A 24,616-nucleotide genomic window follows, 5' to 3' on the forward strand; every position below is an offset into this window, starting at 1 on the left:
CTATCTATCTATCGATCTATTGTTCTGTCTATCTAGCTATCTGTTGTCTGTCTATCTATGTCTGTCTGAGTCTATCTATCTTATATATCTATCTATCTATTATTCTATCTATATTCTATCTATCTATCTATATCTATCTATCTACTGTCTATCTCGGTCTGTCTATCTTATCGATCTATCTATTGTCTGGACTATCTATTACCTGTAAACCAAGGGGGTAGATGGTAATATCGCAATTACCAATCTACCAATATCCCGGCAATCGAACTAAATTGTCCTAGGAATAAACATTTCAACATAATATAGTTTAAAAAAACATTAAAAAAAATCAGTTTCTTTTAGGCTTTATTTGTGGCAAAAAACATGAAAAAAAATTTGTTGTTTTTATCCTATAGTTTACTAAATGTTTTTGTTTGGTCAGTGTCTTTGTGGGTTCTGGTTATTTTGCTGTTGTAGACCTTTAAAATACAGTTTTTCTCAGGGCTTTGGTGCATTTCTCAGATCAGAAATAAAATTCTCAAAACTACTTGTTCAACCTGCACATCATAAAAGCAGTTTCTCATTCTTTTGAACAAGTTGCGATTGCTTTGGTACATTCATGCTATTGATTATATACATTTGTCTGTGGTTTCCTTTCCGTTTCTAATGTCATGTTGCTCAAAATGTAGTTAAATGAGTTACGGGCTTTTACAGGTAATCCGTTGTGTGGTGCTGTTTGTACGAATTGTTTTGAGAAATGCACATACTTTGCAAATATTAGGGATGGTTCAAGAAATGCACCAAAGCGACTGAGAAAAACTGTAACTGAAATCATTTGGGGAAGTGATATGGTCATTTACCTGAAAATAATTGCACGCCTTAGAATGTTCCTCAGCCAATCAGATTCGAGCATTCAGCAGACCGCACAACAAACCTAACTATAATAACAACAAGTATAACATTATCTTCTAACTAATATTAAAAACAATACTAATAATTATCAAACAAATACTCCAAAATATAAAACATATAATCTTCTGATTTTGAGGAAAAGCATTCCTATTATTTATCATACAATTCCTCCAGAGTGAAAAGTCAAAGAATGACTTTAAAATTCTCTCTTCCCAACCAAATAAGCAAAAAATAAAAATGATAAAACTTTTAAAATAATATTAGTTTCAATTTGATTAACTATTTATTTTTTTATTTTTTGACAATGCTAATACTTACATCTTTTTTGTTTTTTTTTTGACAATGCATCTGTAGTCGCTGCCTGAATATATGATTTTTTCTTATATATTTAAATAAGAGGATTAATAATAAGGTTTTAAACCAGAGAAACAGGAAAGACAAAGAAAAACAAAACAAAATATATAATTCACTACAAATAAACTATGTAATAAAAAAAAAACATATGATATAATTTAACTTAATTTATTTAAACATTTACAATAAAACACATCAAAAAAAAAAAAAAAACCCAGCATGTAAAATGTGAAATAAAAGGACCTTTATTAAAACTTCTTTCCAATAAAATGTTTTCAGAGAAAAACACAAATTGTGCAAATGAGAGAAAACGCTCTGTAATCACAAACATCTGTTACACGATCTTATGATATCTCTGCCTTTAATTAGCAAGAGAACAGTATGATTCATTGAAACAAATATAAAATCAGTACAAACACGGTGTAACATCATGAAGTATAAAAGAGACAACTGATTTGCATATTAGTCCTGAACACTGCCTTAAACTCTCAGTGTTTTCATGCTGACACATGAGGATCAGTGAGGATCAGTTTGATTCCCATCAGGTGCGTCTGTGTCACACGGATGATCGTCTTCACTCCACGTCCTTCTGCAGACTGAAACACACACACACACACACACACATCTAAGATGATAACTCAAACCGTAGTGTCAACCTCTTATGAAACTGCTAAAAAATACTACTTATTCAAAAAGCCAATAATAAAATAAAAAAGAAATATAAACAATTTACTTCTGAAAAATCCAATAACTAATTATAGAAGAAATATAATAGACAAGCTAAAAACTATTAGTTTTTTTATAGAAGAAGTTGATAAATATAATAATTAGTTATACCAGAAAAAAAATAATTAAAATAATGAAATTAAAAATATCTACAAAAGAATTCAGTATATAAGAAATAAAAGGTGGAAATTTATATTTTTTGAATTTTATTATTAATGTTAATGAAAGATAATTATGTAAGTTGATACTTCAATAGTTGAAAAACAAAAAATTTATATTTTTTGAATTTTATTATTAATGTTAATGAAAGATAATTACATCAGAAAAATGTAATTATAAATAAATATTATGAGGGTGGTTTGTAAATAGTTGAAAAACTAATTACATAAAAAATGTAAAATATCTAAATAAATGTATAAATAAATACTAAATTTGTTAAATTATTGAAATGAACTCAATTTTATTATTTTTTAACCATTTTAGAAAATACTAGAAAATATTTTGTCAAAAGTTTGTGAATCCCTGTAAAAAATTAAATTCTAAAAAAATAAAAAATGTAAAGCGGCGCTTGATTTTATCCATCAAGAACAAACTGCATGATGAAGATGAAGAGATTTTATACAAAAATCTCCAGTATGAAGTGATAAACCAGGGTTTATGAGGAACAGCAGGTGGTTTGTGAGTTGATAAAAAAAACAATTAAATCAGAAAAAAAATCTTAATAAATATATAAATAAAAGAAATATTAAAATAGGTAAATATTTACTAAAAAAAAAAAAAAAAAAGAGAAGAGAAACGTTATTTGTCTATCTGCATGTCATGTGATCATTAAGCGACATCAGAGAACTGTGAGTGTGCGAAAGCTGAAATATTATGTTCAAATCTCCGGACAGGCTGCTGAGTGTGCAGTGATGCACCTCTCCAGATAGTCCCGGACGTTGTCGTGTCCGTAGAATTTGGCGAGTCTGGTGAGAGCCCCGGTCGCACATCGGCCATCGCGCTTACGACACAGACTGCAGTTACACACTCCTCGGCAGATGGGACACTCCCAGGCCTGCAGGAGCACAGTCACACACAGCACAGTTCATCATGACCAGTCACTTGTGTTTAACAAAGAAAACGCATGCATAAAACATGGCAGTGGCTTTAGTGTGTGCTGCTCGGACGAGTCACGTGGCAAAGTTTAATCCTCCGGTTTGAGAGTTCATTCAAACCAGTGTTACTTTGGTATTATATATATCAATAAAAAAAACTATTATAGTATTTATTAATACTTTGAGTCAGCTTTATTAGATTTAATTGAATGTATTTTCAGTTCTCATTTTAATGTTAGTCTTTATTTTTCAATTTTATTAGTTTTTTTTTTATCTATTACGCTTCATTTTTATTTCAGTTTTAGTAATTTTAGTACTTCAACTTATTTCAGTTGGTTGCCATGGCAACCTTTCTTATTTTCATTTTAGTTGTTCATCTAATATTTAGATTTTATTTTTCATTTATTAATTGAAATAGTTATTTTTTCTATTTATTTGTGTTTTTTTTAATGTCTGTTTAATTTTTTTTTTTATTTCGGTTAATTAGTTGAAATGGTTATTTTTTTTAAAAAATGCAGTCTTTTTTATATTTTATTTATTTTTATTTTTAATTCCATTTTAGTCATTTTAGTACTTTAACTTGTTTTATTTCATTTAGTTGCTATGGCAACTATTTCTAATTTTCATTTTAGTGAAAGTTATTTTTAGATTTAAAAAAAAAAAAAAAATATATATATATATTAAATATATATATATCTATATATATATATATATATATAGTATTCTATAATATAAGCATACTTCATTAGCTTTAATTTATATTTTATTTTATTCTTATTTATTTAATTTATATGAATATTTTTTTATTTTATTTTTATCTAAAACTTATTTTATTTTATTTATTAGCTGAAATAATTATTTTTAATAAATTAGTTTTATTTAATTAGTTTTTTTAAATGTCTATTTAGCTTCATTTCAGTTTATTAATTGAAAGATTTTTAGTTTACTTATTTTTGCTTTTAAATATTTCTAATTAGCTTTATTTTTATTTCAGTTTTAATAATTTTAATACTTCAACTAAATCTTCATTTCAGTACGTTCCCAAGGCAACATTATAATTTTTGTTTAAGTTTTTCATCTAAAATGTATAATTCTTATTTATTTATTTTTCAGCTCAATTTCAAGGAAAATGATTAGTTGTAGGTTTAGTAACAGTAACAGTGGAGTGTGTGGTGTCTTACGGGATCCAGCAGCGCGGCGCGGACGTCTTCTCCGTAGCGGTTGCGTAAACAGGGGCCGCAGAACTGACCTTTGACCCCGCCGCAGTACAGGCCCCTGCACTCAGTCTTGGTGTCGAGGGTCTTCTGCCGGCACTGATGACACGTGCTGCCCTGAGATCACACGCGGGAATATTAATATACATCAGAAACACGACACCACAACAGTGATTCACACTCACGTTCTCTTTATCCAGGATCTTGTCTTTAGCGCGCTCGGCCACGTTCTGCAGCTCTTCTTCACTGATGTCCTCCGGCATCCGTATGGACTCCCGCGAGCGGCTCTTCCTCTGCTTCGGCCGAGCGTCTCCCAGACCCTCCTTGACCTGCAGCAAAACCAAACCCACCGCAGACACAGAAACCGTGAAGGAAGTTAATGCTGGGAATTTTTTTTTTTAATACAGGAAATAATAATACACCAAAAATACAAATTTTACTACTTCAACTTATTTGTAATTTTCATTTAAATTTAAGTTTTTATCTTATATGTATATTTGTATTTATTTCATTTATTAGTTGAAACAGTTTAGGTAAATCTCTGATTAGCTTTATTTCAGTTTTGTTTTTGTTTTTCAAATCAGGATATTATAGTCCACCAAAAATACAAATGATAAAATACATAAGCATTCTCTATGTATCGCTAACTTTTTATTTTATTTTTATTAAATAGTATTTAATTAAAATAATTAATGTAAATAAATAAATAAATAACATTTCACTAGAAAAACTGTATCTTTTATTTTTATTAATTATTGGATAAAAATAAATAAATACAAATACTATTTTACTAGAAAAATTATATATTTTTATTTTTATTAATTGATGGCTAAAAATAAATAAATACATAAATAATATCTTACTATAATTTTTTTTTATTATTAATAAATGGATAAAAATAAATAAATACATAAATAATATTTACTAGAAAAATGTTATATTTTTATAAATTAATGGATACAAATAAATACATAATATTTTACTAGAAAGTTTATATTTTTTATTAATGGATAAAATAAATAAATACATAATATTTTACTAGAAATTTTTTATTTCTATTTTTATTAATTAATTGACAAAAATAAGTAAATACATAAATAATATTTTACTAGAATTTTTTTTATTTTTATTAATTAATGGATAAAAAATAAATACATAATATTTTATTAGAAAAAAATATGTATTTATTTTTATAAAATTAATTAATGGATGAAAATAAATAAATACATAATATTTTATTAGAAAAATAATATTTTTATGAAGATGATTTTGGTGCTGTTTTTGGCTTCAGTAAGTATAGATGACTTTGATGAAAAGGGTTCAGTGATTGTGTTTCTTGCCTCCATCAGGCGCTTGATGTCGATCTGTCCGCTCTCTCTCTTCTGAGGAGCCGGTTTTTCCTCCACCTCTATCCCAAAATGCTCCGGGGGTCTCGCCTTTCGGCCCGGGTTCCGTCTCTCGACCTGAACCTCTGAAAACCGCCGTTTTGGGGTGGACTGCTTCTTTTTCTTCTATTTTGGGCATAGAAAGACCATCATTAAAAAGTAAATGTAATTAAACTGGTTAGATATGAAGACAAAACAGTTTTTTTCTGGTATGTTCTGTGTAGGTGTGTGGTGCAGGGGATTGTGGGATATTACCGTAGGTGTCGTTTTAGAGGGCAGGTCAGGCAAAGAACTCAAGTCTGCAAAAAGTTTTGCAAGCTGCAAGAAAATATTTATTTTAAAGTTAATGTGACATCCAAGAGATTATAAAAAATAGATTAAAAATAAACTGAATACACATTAATATTATATTAAAAAGAATAAATGTTGCAAAATACATGTCAATATACTGATATGAATTAATGTTATATTTAATGTTATTATATTAAATGTTACAAATATAAATAAAAATGTTGTTTTCAATTATTATTGTATAAAAAATGAAAAATACTATTTTAAAACACAGTGAATTAAAGAAAATAAAATTATTATTAATTCCAAATATATAAGGAAAGTTCTAATTTGAATTATTTTATCTAAAAAAAATTATAAATATTATTTGAAAACAAAATTAATAAAAAGTTAAATTACTATTATTATTTGTTGTAAATATATACAATAAATGCAGTTTTAATTTAAATGTATTTTAAGTACAAATATTATTTTAAAACAAAATTAATTAAAATAAATTTTAAAATGCTGTTATTATTATTATTAGTTACAAATATATATGAAAAATGCTGTTTTGACTTCCATTATAAATAAAAAAAAAAAAATACAAATATTATTTAAAAAAAAAGTAAAAATAATATAATAAAACGAAATTCTTTAAAAATAGTATTATTAATTGTATTATTATTTTATTTTATTTTATATAAAACAAAGGAAAATTTCTTAAATTCTTTAAAAAAATATGTATTGTTTTTGAAGTTCATTTTATTATTATTTTAAAACGAATTATTTACGTTATAAGAAAATAAAACAAAAATATTATTATTTACAAATATATATGAAAAAAATTAAACTAAGCTTAAAAACTATATTATTAATATAATTTAAAATCAAAATAAATGAAAATAATACCATAGCTTTATTTTCTTTAATGTTCTTGGCCCTTTTGCTCAGTATCTGCATCTCCTCGTCGGTCAGTAGACTCTCCACACTGGTCACGTTATCAGAGGGTTTTGATTGGCTCTCTGCACGTATACACTCATATAAAGTAGACTCTTTTGAATGTTCTGGTTCGTGCCGCTTCCTGTTTCCTCCTGCAGGCTTCCTGTTGATGGGCGGGGCTGGGGGCGTGGTCTCTTTGTAGCCTTTTTTGGCAGTGTTCCGTTTAGGGGCGGGGCCTCTTTTGGTGGGAAACTTGAATGCGACACACAGTCCAGAGCTGCGCTGCTTTTTAGACGCCGGTTCCTCTCCGTCAGAATAAAAGCCGTTGTCGTCGCTGTCTTCATCAGAGCCGCCGTCACTCTGCAGGTGACATTGATTATATATGAATAATGTTAAAATAGAATACGTGCATGGCATTAAAATATGTTTAAAAAATTTTAATTTAATGAAAATGTACTCACCCTCAGTCCATACAAGATGCAGCTGAGTTTGTTTCTTCATCAGATTTGGAGAAATGCAGCATTACATCACTGTCTCAGCAATGGATACACTGCAGTGAATGGGTGCCGTCACGCAGCTTTTGTCTTCTTCAGATATTAACTGATGGACTGGATTGGTGTGGATTACTTGTGGATTATTGTGATGTTTTTATCAGCTGTTTGGACTCTCATTCTGACGGCACCCATTCACTGCTGAGGATCCACTGCTGAGACACTGATGCAATGCTACATTTCTACAAATCTGATGAAGAAACAAACTCATATACATCTCGGATGACCTGAGGGTGTGAGGACATTTTCAGCGAATTAACGTGAACTATTCCTTAAGCCCAGATATTCCAGACATCACAATTGTACATGGTTTTTTTTGTCATATTTACCACCGGTTTTCTCCAGTCACACTCGTCCGCAGAGAATCCCTTGAACTCTCCCTCGCTCTCAGTGTCCATGAAAGCCTGCGCCAGCTCTTCTGTGATGTTTCTGGACCCGAAGCAAACATCCTGACACACAGAGAGAGTGACCAAACGCATTATTATTCCTGGATTGTGTGAAAACCATCTCAATTATTAATAGCGCTGTTTTGCAGCTACTGCCAAATCATCAGAGATAAACAGCATGAAGGAGACCTGCCGTGCTCTTGGATTTTCTCTGATATATTTCTACTTCTATTACGTGCTCAGAAATGCAAATTAAAGATAATTCTATCTCAATCAGAGGAGACGCGGCATCTTAACTTGTAAGATCACTCGTTCAATAAAACCTTGGACAACTACAACACAGAAAATCAGGGTCAATGAAACCTCCATAGATCAGGATTATTACTGTTAACTAAAACCCAACCAAAAATAACTGTTACTTGAAATAAGATAAGTGTCAACTGAAATAAATGATAAAAAATATTTTTAAAACATTTTTTCAGTTAAGATTTCAAGTAACAATTTTTATGTGGTTTTAGTTTAGAAAATACATTTTAAAAATATATATTATATAAATAATTACAAATATATGCATTTTTTTTTTATTTTTTCCAACTTTTTTAAAGTACTAAAATAATTAAGACTATTAAATAAATAAATAACAAATACTATATAGACATTTAAAAATGATAAAATATATTATAAAAAATGTTATTGTTTTATTCAGTTAGCATTTCTTTCATTTCAAGTAACAATTTTTGTGAATTTTTTTATTTTATAAAAGTTCATAAAATTCATTTTAAAAATATATATATTATAAATAATTACAAATATATGCTTTTTTTTTTTTTTTTTTTTTTACTTTTCCAAAGTACTAAAAAAACTAAGACTATTAAATAAATAAATAAATAAATACTATATAGACATTATTCAGTTAACATTTCTTTCATTTCAAGTAACAATATTTTTGTGGTCTTAGTTTAAGTTTACTTAAAAAAAAAAGAAAAAAAAAAAACTAAAAATAATAAAAAAACTTAGTAACTAAAACTTAGTATTTAAACATAAAACTAACATTCAAGTGAAAACGTGAATATATATTAACATTTAATCTAAAATAGTAACAAAAACCATTATATATAGGTTCATGATATGAGCCATAATCGTTCACATTAATAATTAATTTCATTACACTGATTCTGTTGGAGATCCTTGTATACAACAGCACAATTTGTGTTTCTACACCTTTAGAAACAAAAACGCACACATTAAAAGAAATATCCCCCAGCAGATCAGTTCCAAAGATTATTAATAATTAATAATATGCATTATTCTCTGACACTGTAGATGATACTAACAGGCTTCTGGGATCCTTTTGATTGGATGCAGTCTCTGCTGTCCTCTGACACATCTGTTACGTCCTGCTGTTTTGCCTGAAAGTAGAGTGTTTGTATGTATGTATGTATGTATGATAACTATAATTATTTTTGTTAATATTATAAAGCCCTACAACAACAACTATAAGTTAAAAACTATAACTATGCAGACATCAAAACATACTCATAACTTCAAAACTAATTTTGGAATATCTAGGAAACGTGCATAAACAACACTGCAAACAATCAAACCCAAACTGTTTTACTACATCTGCAGATGATCAGGTTCTGCGTTTAATTAAATATGCATTTATGCAAGTGTTTTAAAGCGATGGTCATTGCTACTAATTTAACTGTGTCTCTGTTTGTGTGTGTGTGTGTGTGTGTGTGTGTGTGTGTGTGTGTGTGTGTGTGTGTGTGTGTGTGTGTGTGTGTGTGCATGCAGTGAATCACCTCTCGCTTCCATCGCTGTTTGTCTATAAGATCATATTTCTAAAGGGAAAAACATTCTTATCGCTCTTACCTTCAAAGTCGCTCTGCGGGTTTTGATCATTGTAATAATTAAAGTGATGTCTCGTGCTTATCAGTGTGTGATTGTAACTCTTTAATGAATGAAAGGTTTAAAAAAAACAACACGAGCGGGCGGGAGGATGTGTGGAAGCGGAGGGGTGAGCGCGTGCGCACCAAACATGTCATTAGCTCACGTTGAATTCGTTATTATTGCCGTAATACATATCATATATTATAAGTATAAGCATGTGATGGAGTATATAAAGGAAAGGTCTCAGTTCTCAACTTTAATGTGAGAGTTGAGGCTACTGTGTCCCCCCCGCGATCGCGCCTGCGGTCGGAATGGAACAGTCCAGAACGCGGCGCTTTGAAGTTTCGCGGGAAAAATAATAATTCACTCAATGCTTGCACAGGCGATGGATACATACAGTTACAAAGTATATACTGCATTTATAAACGCACCTTTAAAGGTCTGTTGAAGATATAAGTCGTAACAACTATAACATCGCTCAATAGTGCCAGAAATCAAGTTGGACACAATGGTATTGCCATACAGTGCACACTACTTAGTGTTATATTATAGGTCTCTGGGTCCCCAGATAGCACATGCACGTCTGCAAGATGTCTGTTAACCCTTTAACTGTCACCCTCCATTTTTTAAAATAGACATTAAAGTGCACTATCCAGACTTAAATTGTTGTAATTTATGAACACTTTATAGACCTAGGTTGGTCTCTTTTTAAAAAAGAAAATTATCAAATTCTGGCAAAAGTGGAATTTAAAAAAAAATTAAAGTGTCAAAAAGTTATACAAGTTTAAATGTACTGTAAATAAAATGTGCTATATTAATTTTATTTTATTTTATTTATTATAAATATTTTACATAACAGGTTTTACTCTAAAATTGGTCTAAAATTAAAGCCTTTTGTCTAAATAAGTTATGTTCCAAATTTGAAGTTGATGTGAAAAAAATTAAGGTTCCTGTGAGATTTAATTTAGGGCGTCATACCACAAACAGCCATTGGGAGCCATCAAAACTACTTTGAATTTTGTTTGATGAATTTTTCTCTAGATTTCTTCTTTTTTCTCAAAATAACCACCAAATATGGAATCCTGAGACTCAGACCTTTCCAATGACATGTTTGTTGCCAAGATTATAAAAAGTTTTGATTCTAAAAGACCGTAATGCATTTTGTAATATGACACTTGACACTGCCCACTAAGGGGGAGGAGACCGCCATAATATTTTAAAGTACCATTTCCATGGTAACGCAATGTCCGATTTCAAAATGGTTTTCTCAGGATGAATCTTCGGCTTCTAAGCTTTCAAATGACATATAATTTATGATGATTACTAAAGATTTTATAGAGAAAAATGACAACAACTAAAAAAGAACGCCAAGCGTCCCACAGGTGGGACGGTGACAGTTAAGGGGTTTTAAAGATCGCCTATTCTGGAAAGAATCTGCTGTACAAACATCTGATAGAAGTCTTTAAGATGTCAGTTTTACATTCATTCTAAACATATTAAAGACATCTTCTAAACGTCTACTTGACATCTGATTGGAAACTTCGTAGGCCTATAGATGTATCGCAGATGAGCAAACACTAAAAAGTACGTCTTGCAGATGTTATGCAGACGTCAAATAGATGTCTCTGTGATGTTCGTGTGCTGTCAGGGTTTTGATGCCCAAACATTCTGTTTAAAGGCATAGTTCATCCAAAATAATAATAATAATAATAATAAATAATAATTGTCATATAACTCACGGTCTTGTTGCTCAAAACCTGTATGAATTTCTTTCTTGTGGAACATAAAAGAAGATATTTTGAAGAATGTTGGTACAAGAACACTTGAGAGTCCCCATCAACTTCAGCATGTTTTTTCCCCATACCATCCTCCTGAGAACCAGAAAAAAAGTTTTGTGATTTGTTTTTTTTATGTCATTACATTGGTAAGAGCATATGAAACAAATGGTGAAAAACATTTTCGAAAAATATATTTTATTCATATCCTTCATAGGATGCCAGGACCAAGTTATTATATATCTATATATATACACACACACACACACACACACACACACACACACACACACACACACACATGAAAAGCATGTATCGGCAAAAAAAAGTATTTTTTATACAGTGTATCTAAACATTGCATCTAAGTTTCATATCAATGTGTTCTTGGGGCAAACCATAATGAAAAAAGAGGTGCTATAATTGGAGTAATAACTTGGAAACATTTTCATGAGAATATTTTATATTTCATAGGAATATTGAGCTATAATTTCTTTCCCTATTGACTTGTTGTTGGCAGCCTGGTTTTAAGAACACACCCCAGTGCTGTCTTGGGGAAGCTCACTATAGGATCTTAACAAGCCCGAAATGCATTTTGGTTTTTGACTCACTTGGACTTTGTGATGATACCAAAAAATTATGTGTGGGTATAAATCTCTAGGTTTTGAGACCTATACAGTAGCCAGCATGCTGTCCAGGTATGTAGTTTACATCTAAATAGTTTACATCCCTAAAATATGATCATCCTTGTGCAAGGGAAATTATATATATATAACAAGCTACAGTATGACATCTCAATTTTGCAATTCTCTAATGAATAAGTTATAATAATTTATAGCAACGGATGAACCATAAGTCTGGCAAATGTGCAGAAAATAGCTATTTCGCGTTGAAAAAAAAAAGTGAATAGTCTATTGCAATATAATTTTTAATATTTATAGCCTAGGCCTAATAAGAATTGCTGTACATAATGCAATGTTTAAACGCATTTTCTAGTCACTTTAATAATGTGTAGGAGTGTGCAGAAGCATGTTTTCTGTTGTAAATGAATTAAGTCATTGGAAGATAAGCCTCATGTAATTCTGAGTGCTATTGTTGTATTTGACGCGTGGTTGCACCGGTTGGATGCGCGTCTCTGCGCCCACAGATACTAATGCACGTCTCGTTCTTCTCCCCCTCACCATGTTTTCTGCTCAATTAATAGCTAGTGAAGCGCTTTTTCTCATTTGTCAGCACAAACACCTGCATCCGGAGACGTCCCCCATCAAAAGGCTACTGCTTTATTCGGCAAACCTTCACTTATGCGCTCAGTGAACGGCGCGCGGATGACAGCGAAATGATACGGTGCAGGCGCAACCCGCGCAGCGCGCCATCGCACAGCAGGTAGCGGCACAGAAAGAGGGCAAATTACCAACAGCTGGTTAAGCTTTGTTTAGCTGCCTGCTTTTGTGTTTTCAAGCACTTGGCACTCAAAGTCAAAGACAAACCAGTGGCTGTCACAATAGTTGCCGCGCATAGACACCAAGTGAGCTTCTTAAGAGCCTACGCAGCATCTTTGACCATGTGTCTCAAATCCAAACTAGATGCCTATTTAGACATCATAACCAAATGAGCTTCCTGAAATGGTTACCTAAGGTGCTGTTGGCTGTCATCACTCAAATGTTCAGCTGATTATAACAAACATAAATATATACATAACTAATACTATAATATATATATATATATACATGATATAAGCATATATATATATATATAGATGCAAAAGCTTAAAAATAAAAAAAAAAAATTATGAAAGTATGATGCAAAAGCTTAATAATTTTAAAAAATAAAATAAAATAAGAAAGCAGAGCGCATTAAAAGTGAGTCAATGGCGACCCTTAGAGGCCATTATACAGAATTTTCTTAGTACCATAGAAATATGGGCTATCATTGGGAAGAATATTATCATTACCGTATTAATTATTCTTTTTTAAATTTATTATGCATTAATATAAATATAGCCTAATGCCGTTATCTTTGCATTTAATTTTTGCACCTTTTTTTAAATGCAATTTTTATTTGTCTGTTTTTTTAAACTTACACTGATGCTTATCGCATACCACGGAATGGATTTTTCTTTGGTTAAACGAGTTTGAAAGATTCGTATCTTTTGCTATGATGGATTATTTTTGAGCTTTATTGACAAAACACATGATTAATAGCACTTAAATAGCAAAATTCATATAAATTCATGTAAATGCACGCTTTCTTTCTGTCATTTAAAAAGTTGTTTTTTCCCCGCAGGTGAAACGCTTTACATACGCACCTGTCCGTGACGCAAATCACATGACTGTACGTCATCGACACCCAACTTTCATTTCAAGTGTTTTACGGGAATGAAAACCCCTGAGTGCTGAAAAATGGGATGTTGTTGCTCCTCTCCCGATGGAGACTCTGAGGTAGGAGGCTATTTTATGGTTATTTGATTTTACAGGTGGATTAAAATTAAAATATGAATTGGTTTAGCTATGAAATCTCATAAGTAAGAAGGACAGTTTATCAGGTGGATCTACAGCAGACTAAAGTATCGGCGTTCTTCCTTTTCACTGCTTTTAAAAACACAGAAAATCCAGTATATTAAGTAATTTTGTAGGTCAGTGTAGTAGATTTGTTGTTTTCAGTCTGTTTTCACGCCTCAGTAACCTGACAACGCAAGTAAGCTGCGTTACATGACTTTATTAATAACCCGGTTTTTCCCTGTAGTGACGTCAAAGTATAATCATCTGCGTATTCCATACATTTGTCAGTTGTAATGTTAAAGCTTGCAACATGTCAGCAGGAAACTTACAGCTCATATATTATCACAAATGCAGCGTTTCGACTGAACCACTTCTACTTCTGCTGCAGGAGATGAGAACACATTTGTATAATTTTCTGAGTCATGAAAGAGGCTGCTTTTGTGATGTATTTCCTTCTTTCTTCGCTCCGCATAGATGCGCTTAAATCTGCACTGACGATGCGTTCCTGTCACGCATCACACATGCGCACTTCAAGCCGCGCAGAAATCGGAGTAAGAGGCAAAGTACTACCTGTGTCGACCGGTTTATGCTTACGCCGTTTATGACTTCAAGATTCAAGATTTTATTCGTGACGTATAAGTTATATGACATACAACAAGCAGTGAAATGTAGGTCTGGCATAGTCTTTTTAGACTGGGCAAAAAAAAAAAGAGACAATTAAATACAAATAATGAAATATCTGAAAAAAATAAGGAGAAAAAATAAGAAGAATTAAATACAAATAATGAAATATATGGAAAAATAATAATAATAAAAAAATACAAAATAAAAAGATAATTAAATACAAATAATGAAATATACACAATATATTAAACTACTACACAGATGCTGTGTAGCGATGCTACAAGAACTGCTATACAGATGATGTGCAGAGATGTGAACAATGTGCAGATGAGTTGCAGAGTTAGGTATCATAAAAAAGTGCAGTGTGCAGAGAGTTATTGGGTAACCCTACACTACCAGAGTCTCTAAAGTATAGTGTGTTTATTGTCCATGGTTTAGTAGTCTGATAGCGTGAGGGAAGAAACTCCTCCTGAGCCATCAGACTGCGGAAGTGTCTGCCTGACTGTAGCAGATGAAACAGTGGGTTTCCAGAGTGGGTGGGGTCTTTAAGGATCTCAACAGCCCTAGATTTACATCTCCTGGTGTGGATATCTTGCAGAGAGGGTAGAGATGTTCTGGAGATGCGCTCAGCGGAGCGCACTACTCTTTGCAGGGCTTTAAGATCCTGGGCTGAGCTGTTTCCATACCATGATGAGATGCACGGAGTCAATATACTTTCTATAGCCCTGATATACAAAGTTTTCAGGATTCCAGGGGAAACTTTGAATTTTCTCAGGAGTCTCAGATGGTACAGTCGTTGCCTGGCTTTTTTAACTTGAGCTTGAATGTGGTTAGTCCAAGTCAGGTTCTCGGAAATGTGTACACCAAGGTATTTGAAGCTGCTCACTCTCTCCACTGGGGTCCCGTTACTGATGATTTAGATCTAGATCCGCTGCTGCCTCCTCCTGAAGTCCACAACCAGCTCCTTGGTTTTGCTGACATTCAGAAAGAGACAGTTTGTTTGGCACCATGATGTCAGACTCTCTACCTCATCAAGGTAGGCAGCCTCATTTTTGTTGGAGATGAGGCCCATCACTACTGTATCATCCGCAAACTTGATGACAGAAGTGGAGGTGTGAGTGGACACACAGTCATATGTGTAGAGGGAGTAGAGCAGCGGGCTCAGAACAGATCCTTGTGGGGCTCCTGTACTCAGGGTGATGATGTTGGAGGTGGTCTGACACACCCTCACCACCTGAGGTCTGCATGATAGAAAATCAAGAACCCAGTCACAGAGTGGGGCATTCAGTCTCCACTCTTTATACAGATAAAAGAAAACGTGCATGTAAACGCGCTGTGAAGCAGGTCATGTGTAGCTTGACAAGAAAGAAAAGTAAACATTACGCAGACGAGAAGTATGGTATAAATAGTGATTATTCCTGTTTAGTCATTTTGTGTGATTTGTTATATTCAGTGCAGCAGAAGTTTATTCACTTGGTCTTTCTCTACTTTTAGCTATTAATTTGTTCTTTAAGTATTATTTTGGTTTCCATCACTTACAGAGAGAACCTTTGCTTCAGTCCAGCAAAAGAACACAAACTGAACACATGAATCTATCTTCTATCTACCACCACGATCCTAGCAGCTATCTATATATGGTCTATCTATCTATCTATCTATCTATCTATCTATCTATCTATCTATCTATCTATCTATCTATCTATCCATAAACATATCTATGTCTGTCTCTTTTTCAGTCTGTCTGTCTATCTATCTATCTGTCTGTCTGTCTGTCTGTCTGTCTGTCTGTCTGTTTTTTCGTCTATCTATCTATCTATCTATCTATCTATCTATCTATCTATCTATCTATCTATCTATCTATCTATCTATCTATCTATCTATCTATCTATCTGTCTGTCTGTCTGACTCTGTCTGTCTGTCTAACTCTGTCTGTCTGTCTGTCTGTCTGTTCGTCTATCTATCTATCTATCTATCTATCTATCTATCTATCTATCTATCTATCTATCTAACTCTCTGTCTGTCTGTCTATCATCTGTCTGTCTGTTCATCTATCTATCTATCTATCTATCTATCTATCTATCTGTCTGTCTATCTGTCTCTATCTATCTGTCTGTCTGTCTGTCTGTCTGTCTGTATGTCTATCTATTTATCTATCTATCTATCTATCTATCTATCTTCTATCTATCTATCTATCTCTATCTATCTGTCTGTCTGTCTGTCTGTCTGTCTGTCTGTCTGTTTCTTTCTATCTATCTATCTATCTATCTATCTATCTATGTATCTATCTATCTATCTATCTATCTATCTATCTATCTGTCTGTCTGTCTGTCTGTCTGTCTATCTATCTATCTTTCCATCCGTTCGTCTATCTATCTATCTATCTATCTATCTATCTATCTATCTATCTATCTATCTATCTATCTATCTATCTGTCTATCTGTATGTCTGTCTGTCTGTCTGTCTGTCTGTCTGTCTGTCTGTCTGTTTTTCCGTCTATCTATCTATCTATCTATCTATCTATCTATCTATCTATCTATCTATCTATCTATCTATCTATCTATCTATCTATCTATCTATTCCTTCTGTCTATCTGTCTGTCTATCTGTCTGTCTGTCTGTCTGTCTGTCTGTCTGTCTGTCTATCTAACTCTCTATCTCTCTCTCTCTCTGTTTATCCTCCAGCAGATGGAGTTCAGAAGAGCGGCAGCTTTACAGTTCGTCGTGTTGGTGTTCCCAGCCTCGATGAGCGTTTTACTGACGTTGCTGATACTTTCAACAAACAGCAGGAGCATTATGAAACAATGAAGAACAATCTTCAGTCTCTTGCAAGCCACTACCACTGCCCAAATAACGACAGTCTGTCTCAATGCCTGAAGAAAATCAAGGAGAAACATGGTAAGATCTTCACACGACCTGCAGGGGGCACAGCCTGCCTGAACAACGACTGCACACAGCAAAACTCTTTATTTATAATGGACCATTTCAAATAGAGTCTAAGATAAATAGGATACATAATAAGGATAAAAGTTACAAATAATTTTTATGTTGTGCACAATGCATTTAATTAGTCAGACCTGCATCATATTTGCTAAAATGGAATCCTATACTCGTTTCTTACTAATTTTGGGTGCTGATTCCAAAAATAGTGTCTCTTTTGCTCTACCAGGTCACACTTTCTGACAAAATATTGCATTTCGTAGCTGTTTTGCTTCTGACAACCATTTGTAAGGTGTAGAAGTCTTGTATTCTTCCTTAATCAACAGAAAAACGGCCACAAACACAGGATTCCTGCCTGAATCTGAGCCAGATTACTGCTATTAGTTCAATTCTCAGCCCATTTTTTCATGACATTATTTGATGCATAATTCTGATTTCTAGGTTAGAGTTATGGCCAGTGACAGAAGAAAATGCAAACATGAGCCGGATGTTTTCTGCTACATCTGTGGTTGTTTTACTGCATCCAAACAGCCACAGAAAATTACAGATTTTGTAAAAAAAAAAAAAAAAAAAATTGACATTAAATGAAGTATATTATAGGGTTATTATAGTTAACTAAAACTAAAACCATAAAAAAATCATTACTTAAAATTAAATTAAAGTTAAATGAAATAAAAATCTAATTAATTTTATTTCAGCTAGTTAACAAGGCAACATTTACCATTTTCATTTAGTTTGTCTTGATGCACTAAAGAACTAAAACTAAAACCAAAATGGAAATAAAAATGAATAAAAACTATAGAAACAAATACAAATAAGTCAAAAACACACACACACACACAAAAAAATTAACTAAGATGTACAAAAAATCATAAAACATAAAAAAAAACAAAATCAAAACAATAAATTTAGAATACTTCTGTTTGTCATTAAAATTAAAACATTTATGTTCCTTTCATTTAGTTTTGTCTTGAATGCACTAAGAACTAAAACTAAACACTGTTGGTCATTAAAATGAATAAATACTGTAGAAACACATTTATGTCAAAAAAACACAACAAAATATTTATGTAAGTTAAACTATCAATTTAGAATACTTCTGTTTGTCATTAAAATTAAAACATTTATGTGCTTTTGTTATTTTGATTAATGCATTAAACACACACACACACACACACACACACACACACACACACACACACACACACACATACAAATACACATATAATTAGAAAAAATATGTTTTGTGAAAAAAACAAAAACAACAGTTTGTAAGCATCATCAAATTAGCTAATATTAGGCCTTTTTTGCCAATCAGATTTTTTTTTTCAAGAATGCATGGCTGTGTAATTGTTTTGTTTTTATGTTAGATGTTATTAGTAAGATTACGCATCGAATTATTTATTGCAGTTAGTCATTCAGAAATGAATTCATCATCACACCGGATGTATACCCTTCATTTATAAGCCACATCCTGCACAATTATTTCCATCTTTATTGAGTGCCCTCATCATTTTCCCTCCATCAGAGCTCTGCCACATCAGTCTGGAGGTTAAAGGATATGACTTCAGTCTGATGGTGAGATCGGAGGCCGAGATCCCCAGCGAACTGAAGCGGACGCAGGAGAAGGTCACCGAGCTGAGCCGAGCCACCAAAGCCATCATCTCCGTCAGCACTAAACTCAACGAAATGATCGACTCTCTTCTGAGAGCAGAGGACAGCATGATCAGTCAGATCAAAGATGCTGAATCCAGACACCAGGAGCAAAAGAGGCTGGTGGACAACCTGCGGGAGAACCTCAGAGAGGCTCGGAGAGCCAAAGAACTGAGTCCGAAGTACAGGAAAGAGGCTGGAAATCTCCTCAACGAGGCCGCATTGCTCTCCGGAATCACACCCTGAACTGACTTCATCTCTTAGCTATTAGCAGATATGAAGGATTTTATTATAATGTTAAACAGTGAAGAGGAGACTTTATCTCAAAAGTGAGAAATTGAAATTTTAATTGTACTGACACTGTATATTTGATTTAATATACAATATGCATAAAATAAAAACAGAACATGCATTTAATTAAAATATAAATGAGCATAATAAGAAAAAAATATATGATTTAATTATTTACACATTATTAATGATCTATAAATTTGTCCAGTATCATCTTATCTAAAATATAAATGAGCATAATAAGAAAAAAATATATATTTTAACTCATTTTACTGTCTTGATGATTATAAAACTCCCCTGTTTGAGAACAAATAGTTTGATATTATAAAGCATAATCAAGGGATTTGTTGTTTTTTTATCTTCTTGTGTAATTACTTACATGTATTTTAGTTTCTGAAAGCACTCACATACTTCAGAATCAGTCCTCATCATGTGAAAATGAGTTCATATGAATACCGATCCTGAATCTTGAACACTTTGCCTTTGTAACATTTTCTACTTTTGGTTTAAATTTTGTAAATTAATAATTGAATTATGTTTGAATGATTGCACCTGTTAAGTAAACATCTGTTAACCTTTTTTTTTTTATTATTAATTGTTTTCTAAATGTTTGAAGCGTATCATTTTTGTATATATTTGTTTCAGCACATAATATATAAATAAAAGTTAAATATGATATATATCGTATATCTGAATCAAAAGATTTGTGAACCCGCTCCTAAATTTTATTCTTTGTTTTCACTGTGATTTTACTTTTTGTATGCATTTTATATATATATATATATATATATATATATATATATATGAAAATCAACCGTATGTACTTATAAAAAACAACCGTATGTACTTATATTTTATATTTATTTTATATAATTTAGCACACTAAACATGTCATGAATTACGCATGACACATTATTGAATACATTTTAACAACACTAGTTACAACAGATACAGTCTACCTCGCTAGTGGAAACCATGTAGCCCCGCCTCCGATGTCATTTGATTGGCTGCTATTTGTGGACGCGACTTTGAGTTTATATCCTCCTCCGCCACTGGCGCGTGCCGCTGTCAATCAGAAATCCTAACTCGCTCCATGTTAGGCTGAAGTGTGTGAAAGTACTGGTGAAGGACTCGCGTGTGTTCAGTTATTTCAGCGCTTTAATGGACTAACCGAGACATAAACGAGACGAGCGGGGGACAGCCGTGCATATAGCATGATTAGTGAGTATATGTTTAAAAAACAGCCTATTAATGTGAGTCTCGTGTACATTCGCCGATGGCGTGGCGGTTCTCATGTGTCTGATAAAGCTTACAAAGCATCTATGATGATTAAACTCATTCATGTGTGTCTTTGCAAACTTTATATGAGCAAGAACAGATGTGGACATGTTCGATGAGAAGGGTTGATGAGGGACAGACTGTGCTTTTGCTGTTTTAAGCAGTTGACAACGCAGTTGTGCACGAGCTGTCAATGCTGAAGTGTGTGACTTTACGCGCGCGCGTGGACGCATGTACATATGTGTGCTTCTGAGTGTATATACGTATGTGCATGGGTTTGTCTGAGTGTGTGTGTATTCATGCATGCTTAAATGTGTTCATGCATGAGTATTTGTGTTTGTATGTTTGAGTTCAGGTACATAAGTGCATGGGGTTTGTGTGCTTGATGGAGTGTGTGCGTGCTCATGCATGTTTATATGTGTTTATGCATGAGTATTTGTGTTTGTATGTTTGAGTTCAGGTACATAAGTGCATGGGGTTTGAGTGCTTGATGGTGTGTGTGCATGCTCATGCATGCTTATATGTGTTTATGCATGAGTATTTGTGTTTGTATGTTTGAGTTCAGGTACATAAGTGCAGGGGTTTGAGTGCTTGATGGAGTGTATGCATGCTCATGCATGGTTTTCTGTGTCACACGTTTGAGTATACGTATGCATGCATGCATCCATGTAGTGTTATTTGTATTTACAGTATGTGTGTGCATGCATGTGATGTTTGAGTGCTTATTTGTATTCACACTGTGTGCGTGCATGGATTGCGTGTCAGCCTTATGAGTTTTTGAGTATTTGTGCATGCATTCTGTAAGTTGTGTAATGCAAGTTGCACAAACACACACATACACATCAGTCACATGGTTCACCTTCCTCCCAGTTACTACATAACAGATGATCAACCTGTTTTTAAAGGAGTGAGATTATAAAAGGAAATGAGAGAAGCCATTTGTGAAGCGATAAGAGTCGTGCACGATGAGCAGAAATCACAGTCGTGTCCGCTCGTTATCTGACAGCCGATTAGATGCATGCAGATGTGGCTGGTGTCCTTCTGGCATGTGAAGAACACAGCTGTTCAGATGTTATTATGGCATGTTTTATGATGATCTGGAGTAGATGTGAGCAGATCAATGTCAGTCATAGGTTTCAGAGACAGTTTTTTGTCTCAGCTTCAGATTGCATGGCCATGGTCTAATTATTGACCGTCTGATGCATGTTGTGCACAGAAATGAGCTGGTTGGAATCACCGGATTTGGTCAAATTTGCAAGGTTAGTGTCGTTAAACTGCTGAGACGCACTTAAGTAAGCTAGATATCTACAGTTCTGTCAGTGAAAAAGAGTTGAGATGTTTTAATTGCATCCCGTAAGTAGTAAAAATGTGGTTTTGTAAAATGAGCTGCTAAGTGATTCATTTCCGTGAATCATTTCAAAAGAGGATCGATTCGAAACTAACTCACAAATTTTTGTGCTTCATCACTCCAAAATTTTCACGGAAAATTTCTTTTTTTTTTTGTATTAAAATGTTTTAATAAGTGTAAATAATATTATTAGGCCTGGGTTGATGGAATCGATTTATTGGTCTTAATCTGTATTCATGCTGATGAACCGATATTGATCCTTAAATCCCAAGATCAGTCTTTTACTCTGTGCTATTGTTTCGAAACTTCACTAAACATTTGTAATGCACCTGCCGTCCAATAATCATAAAAAGCTTTGTGCTATTTTTGAAATCAAACAAAGTCAGAGCTTTCAAATTCTGTCAGTTTAATCACAAAATTCAAACCATAAATGTTGTTTTGAGAAACCGTATAACTTACTAAAGTGAATCACCTCTCTTGTAATCGCTTAAACAGTGTTTCAAATGTGCAAAGATGTCAATAAATGTAATGCAATGTTAAATTTACCTCAATAAATATTAAGGATTCATGATATTTTTTAAATATTTTTTGATTTTTTAAGTCTCCTGCTGATAAATTAATTAAAATACTTTGAATGCTTTCAAAAAAAAACAATATTAAAGACATAATTAATCAGAAAAAACTTAATTCTTAGAAAAAAATCAATTTTATTAAATTTATTTTTGTGGTTGACTACATTAAATGCTTTGAAAATAACTATTATAAAGTCAATCTCTGCTGTTTTTTTTTTTTTTTGACAGATGAAGTTGAAACCTTATAACATTTTGCCTTTGTGGATTAACATTAAAGCAAAAAATGCTGTAAAAACCTGAACCGTATTTAATTTTTTAACATAATCGCAAAAAAAATATTACTGTATTAATTCAAAAAAAATTAATAAGTCTGTATATAATTAAATTATTTAAAAAAATAAGTGTCATGGTGATTTTATGACATCAGCTACTGCTACATTTATTCAGAAATAAAACAAAACAAACTGGTGATTTTATGACATCAGCTACTGCTACATTTATTCAGAAACACAAGTATCTTAATGTTATTTGTGTATTTTACTTATAAATTTTTGTACAAGTTGTCCAACAGCGCCCCCTAAGTAAATAAAACACCTTACCATATGTGCATTAGGACCCGAGATAGTCTGCTGCTGCTGCACGCACTGCTTTACATTTTAAACCTTTATCGGTTCCGATAATATCGTCTATTCCTGATAAATATAATATTAAATGCGTTAGTCACCTAGAGCACTAGGCTATTTTAATTTAACCTGTTAGTGATGTCTTGTTTTCATGACAGATTTATTCAGTAATACATATAATAAGTTTAATGACAGCCACTGTTTAAATGTTTATATTTCAACAACAAATCTCAGTTTGTATTTGCGTGTTGATAATTACAGTATATCCAAAATCATAGAAATTGAATTTAAAAGTTTAGACTCTGTTGTTAATTTTAGTCTTTAATATTACTGATATTATAAAAGTATCCCCAGCTGATGTATTGTAGTTTATAGCATTAGTTGAGAGATGTGCATGTATTGTGGCTAATGTGTATCTAAAGGAATCCAAATCAAATCCAAATCTTGTGAATCAGAATTGAATCGATTGGTGAAATCTGTGTCAATAGCAAGTGCAGTGTGGGGAATGCCTTTTACTGTTATATATTGAGCTGGATTGCCCCGCCCTAGTGTGACATTATCTTAATACATTACATTGGAAGAAAATAAAATCAAAATAAAAATAATATTCATTTCATTGTTTTTTTTGAATTGAATTTGAATGTCAGTTTGTCCAATGCCAGTGTATTTTTGTAAGATTAACTTTCAGATTACCCCACTCAAAGTTGTTCTGAGATGAAATTAACTCTTTAACACGTCTCTTCTTGTAAAAGTCTGACCTTTAAATGGCACCTTATTAACGTGAACGATGTGCGGTTTGCGCTGGGATGTTTATTACTGTCCGTGTAACAGTGGATGTCCACTCTCTGCTCTACATGCATAACCCACGGGCAGTTCACTGATTTAAATCAATACGATACACTCTGAAGAGACAGGAAGTACAGATATGCAGATGTGAGTGTAATTGGCACTGACAGCGTCTCCAGCGTCCTCGGGGTCCAGCGCTTTAGAGCACAAACGCAGAGCTGTCATTAAGAATAAGAGCTTTAAGTCATTGCAGATTTGACAACGTGCCCGCGGCTCTGAGAAAATGTGAGATCTGTGCTGCCTTCTTATCTGGAGCCTTATTAAAGATTTTTTTTCCTTTAAGTGCCACCAACAGCTCAATTTTTCATGTACGCTTTAGTTAATAACTTTTCAGCCAAGTGGCCTAGAAATAATTATTTTTTTTCCTCTTCTAATTAAATGCACCCTGGGATTGCAATTTCCGCTGAAACTTGGGTCAGATGACGTTAGTCAAATATTGTTATAATTAAAAGCTTCTATATATATATAT

At 32.7% G+C, this 24,616-nt stretch overlaps 2 protein-coding genes across 2 annotated transcripts in view; one reads left to right on the top strand and one right to left on the bottom strand.

Annotated features, from left to right (window-relative positions):
- Positions 1–1,469: 1,469 nt before the first annotated feature.
- On the bottom strand, positions 1,470–9,825 carry cdca7b (cell division cycle associated 7b). The gene is made up of 10 exons (XM_042776192.1): positions 9,689–9,825; positions 9,148–9,222; positions 7,757–7,876; positions 6,847–7,236; positions 5,920–5,982; positions 5,620–5,790; positions 4,465–4,608; positions 4,247–4,396; positions 2,889–3,025; positions 1,470–1,841 (listed from the first exon to the last, which is right to left on the bottom strand). The coding sequence occupies exons 1-10, from the start codon at positions 9,716–9,718 to the stop codon at positions 1,820–1,822; spliced, it is 1,302 nt and encodes a 433-aa protein (XP_042632126.1). The 5' UTR covers positions 9,719–9,825; the 3' UTR covers positions 1,470–1,819.
- Positions 9,826–20,544: 10,719 nt separating this feature from the next.
- LOC109065314 (translocase of outer mitochondrial membrane 7 homolog (yeast)) overlaps positions 20,545–24,616 on the top strand; it is a 188,802-nt gene continuing 184,730 nt past the window's right edge. The window contains exon 1 of the mRNA XM_042776195.1: positions 20,545–20,701. The gene's annotated coding sequence lies outside the window, so the exon portion shown is untranslated. The remainder of the gene's footprint in view (positions 20,702–24,616) is intronic.

The sequence above is a fragment of the Cyprinus carpio genome, chromosome A19 (assembly GCF_018340385.1).
Source record: "Cyprinus carpio isolate SPL01 chromosome A19, ASM1834038v1, whole genome shotgun sequence".
NCBI classification, from domain to species: Eukaryota; Metazoa; Chordata; class Actinopteri; order Cypriniformes; family Cyprinidae; genus Cyprinus; species Cyprinus carpio.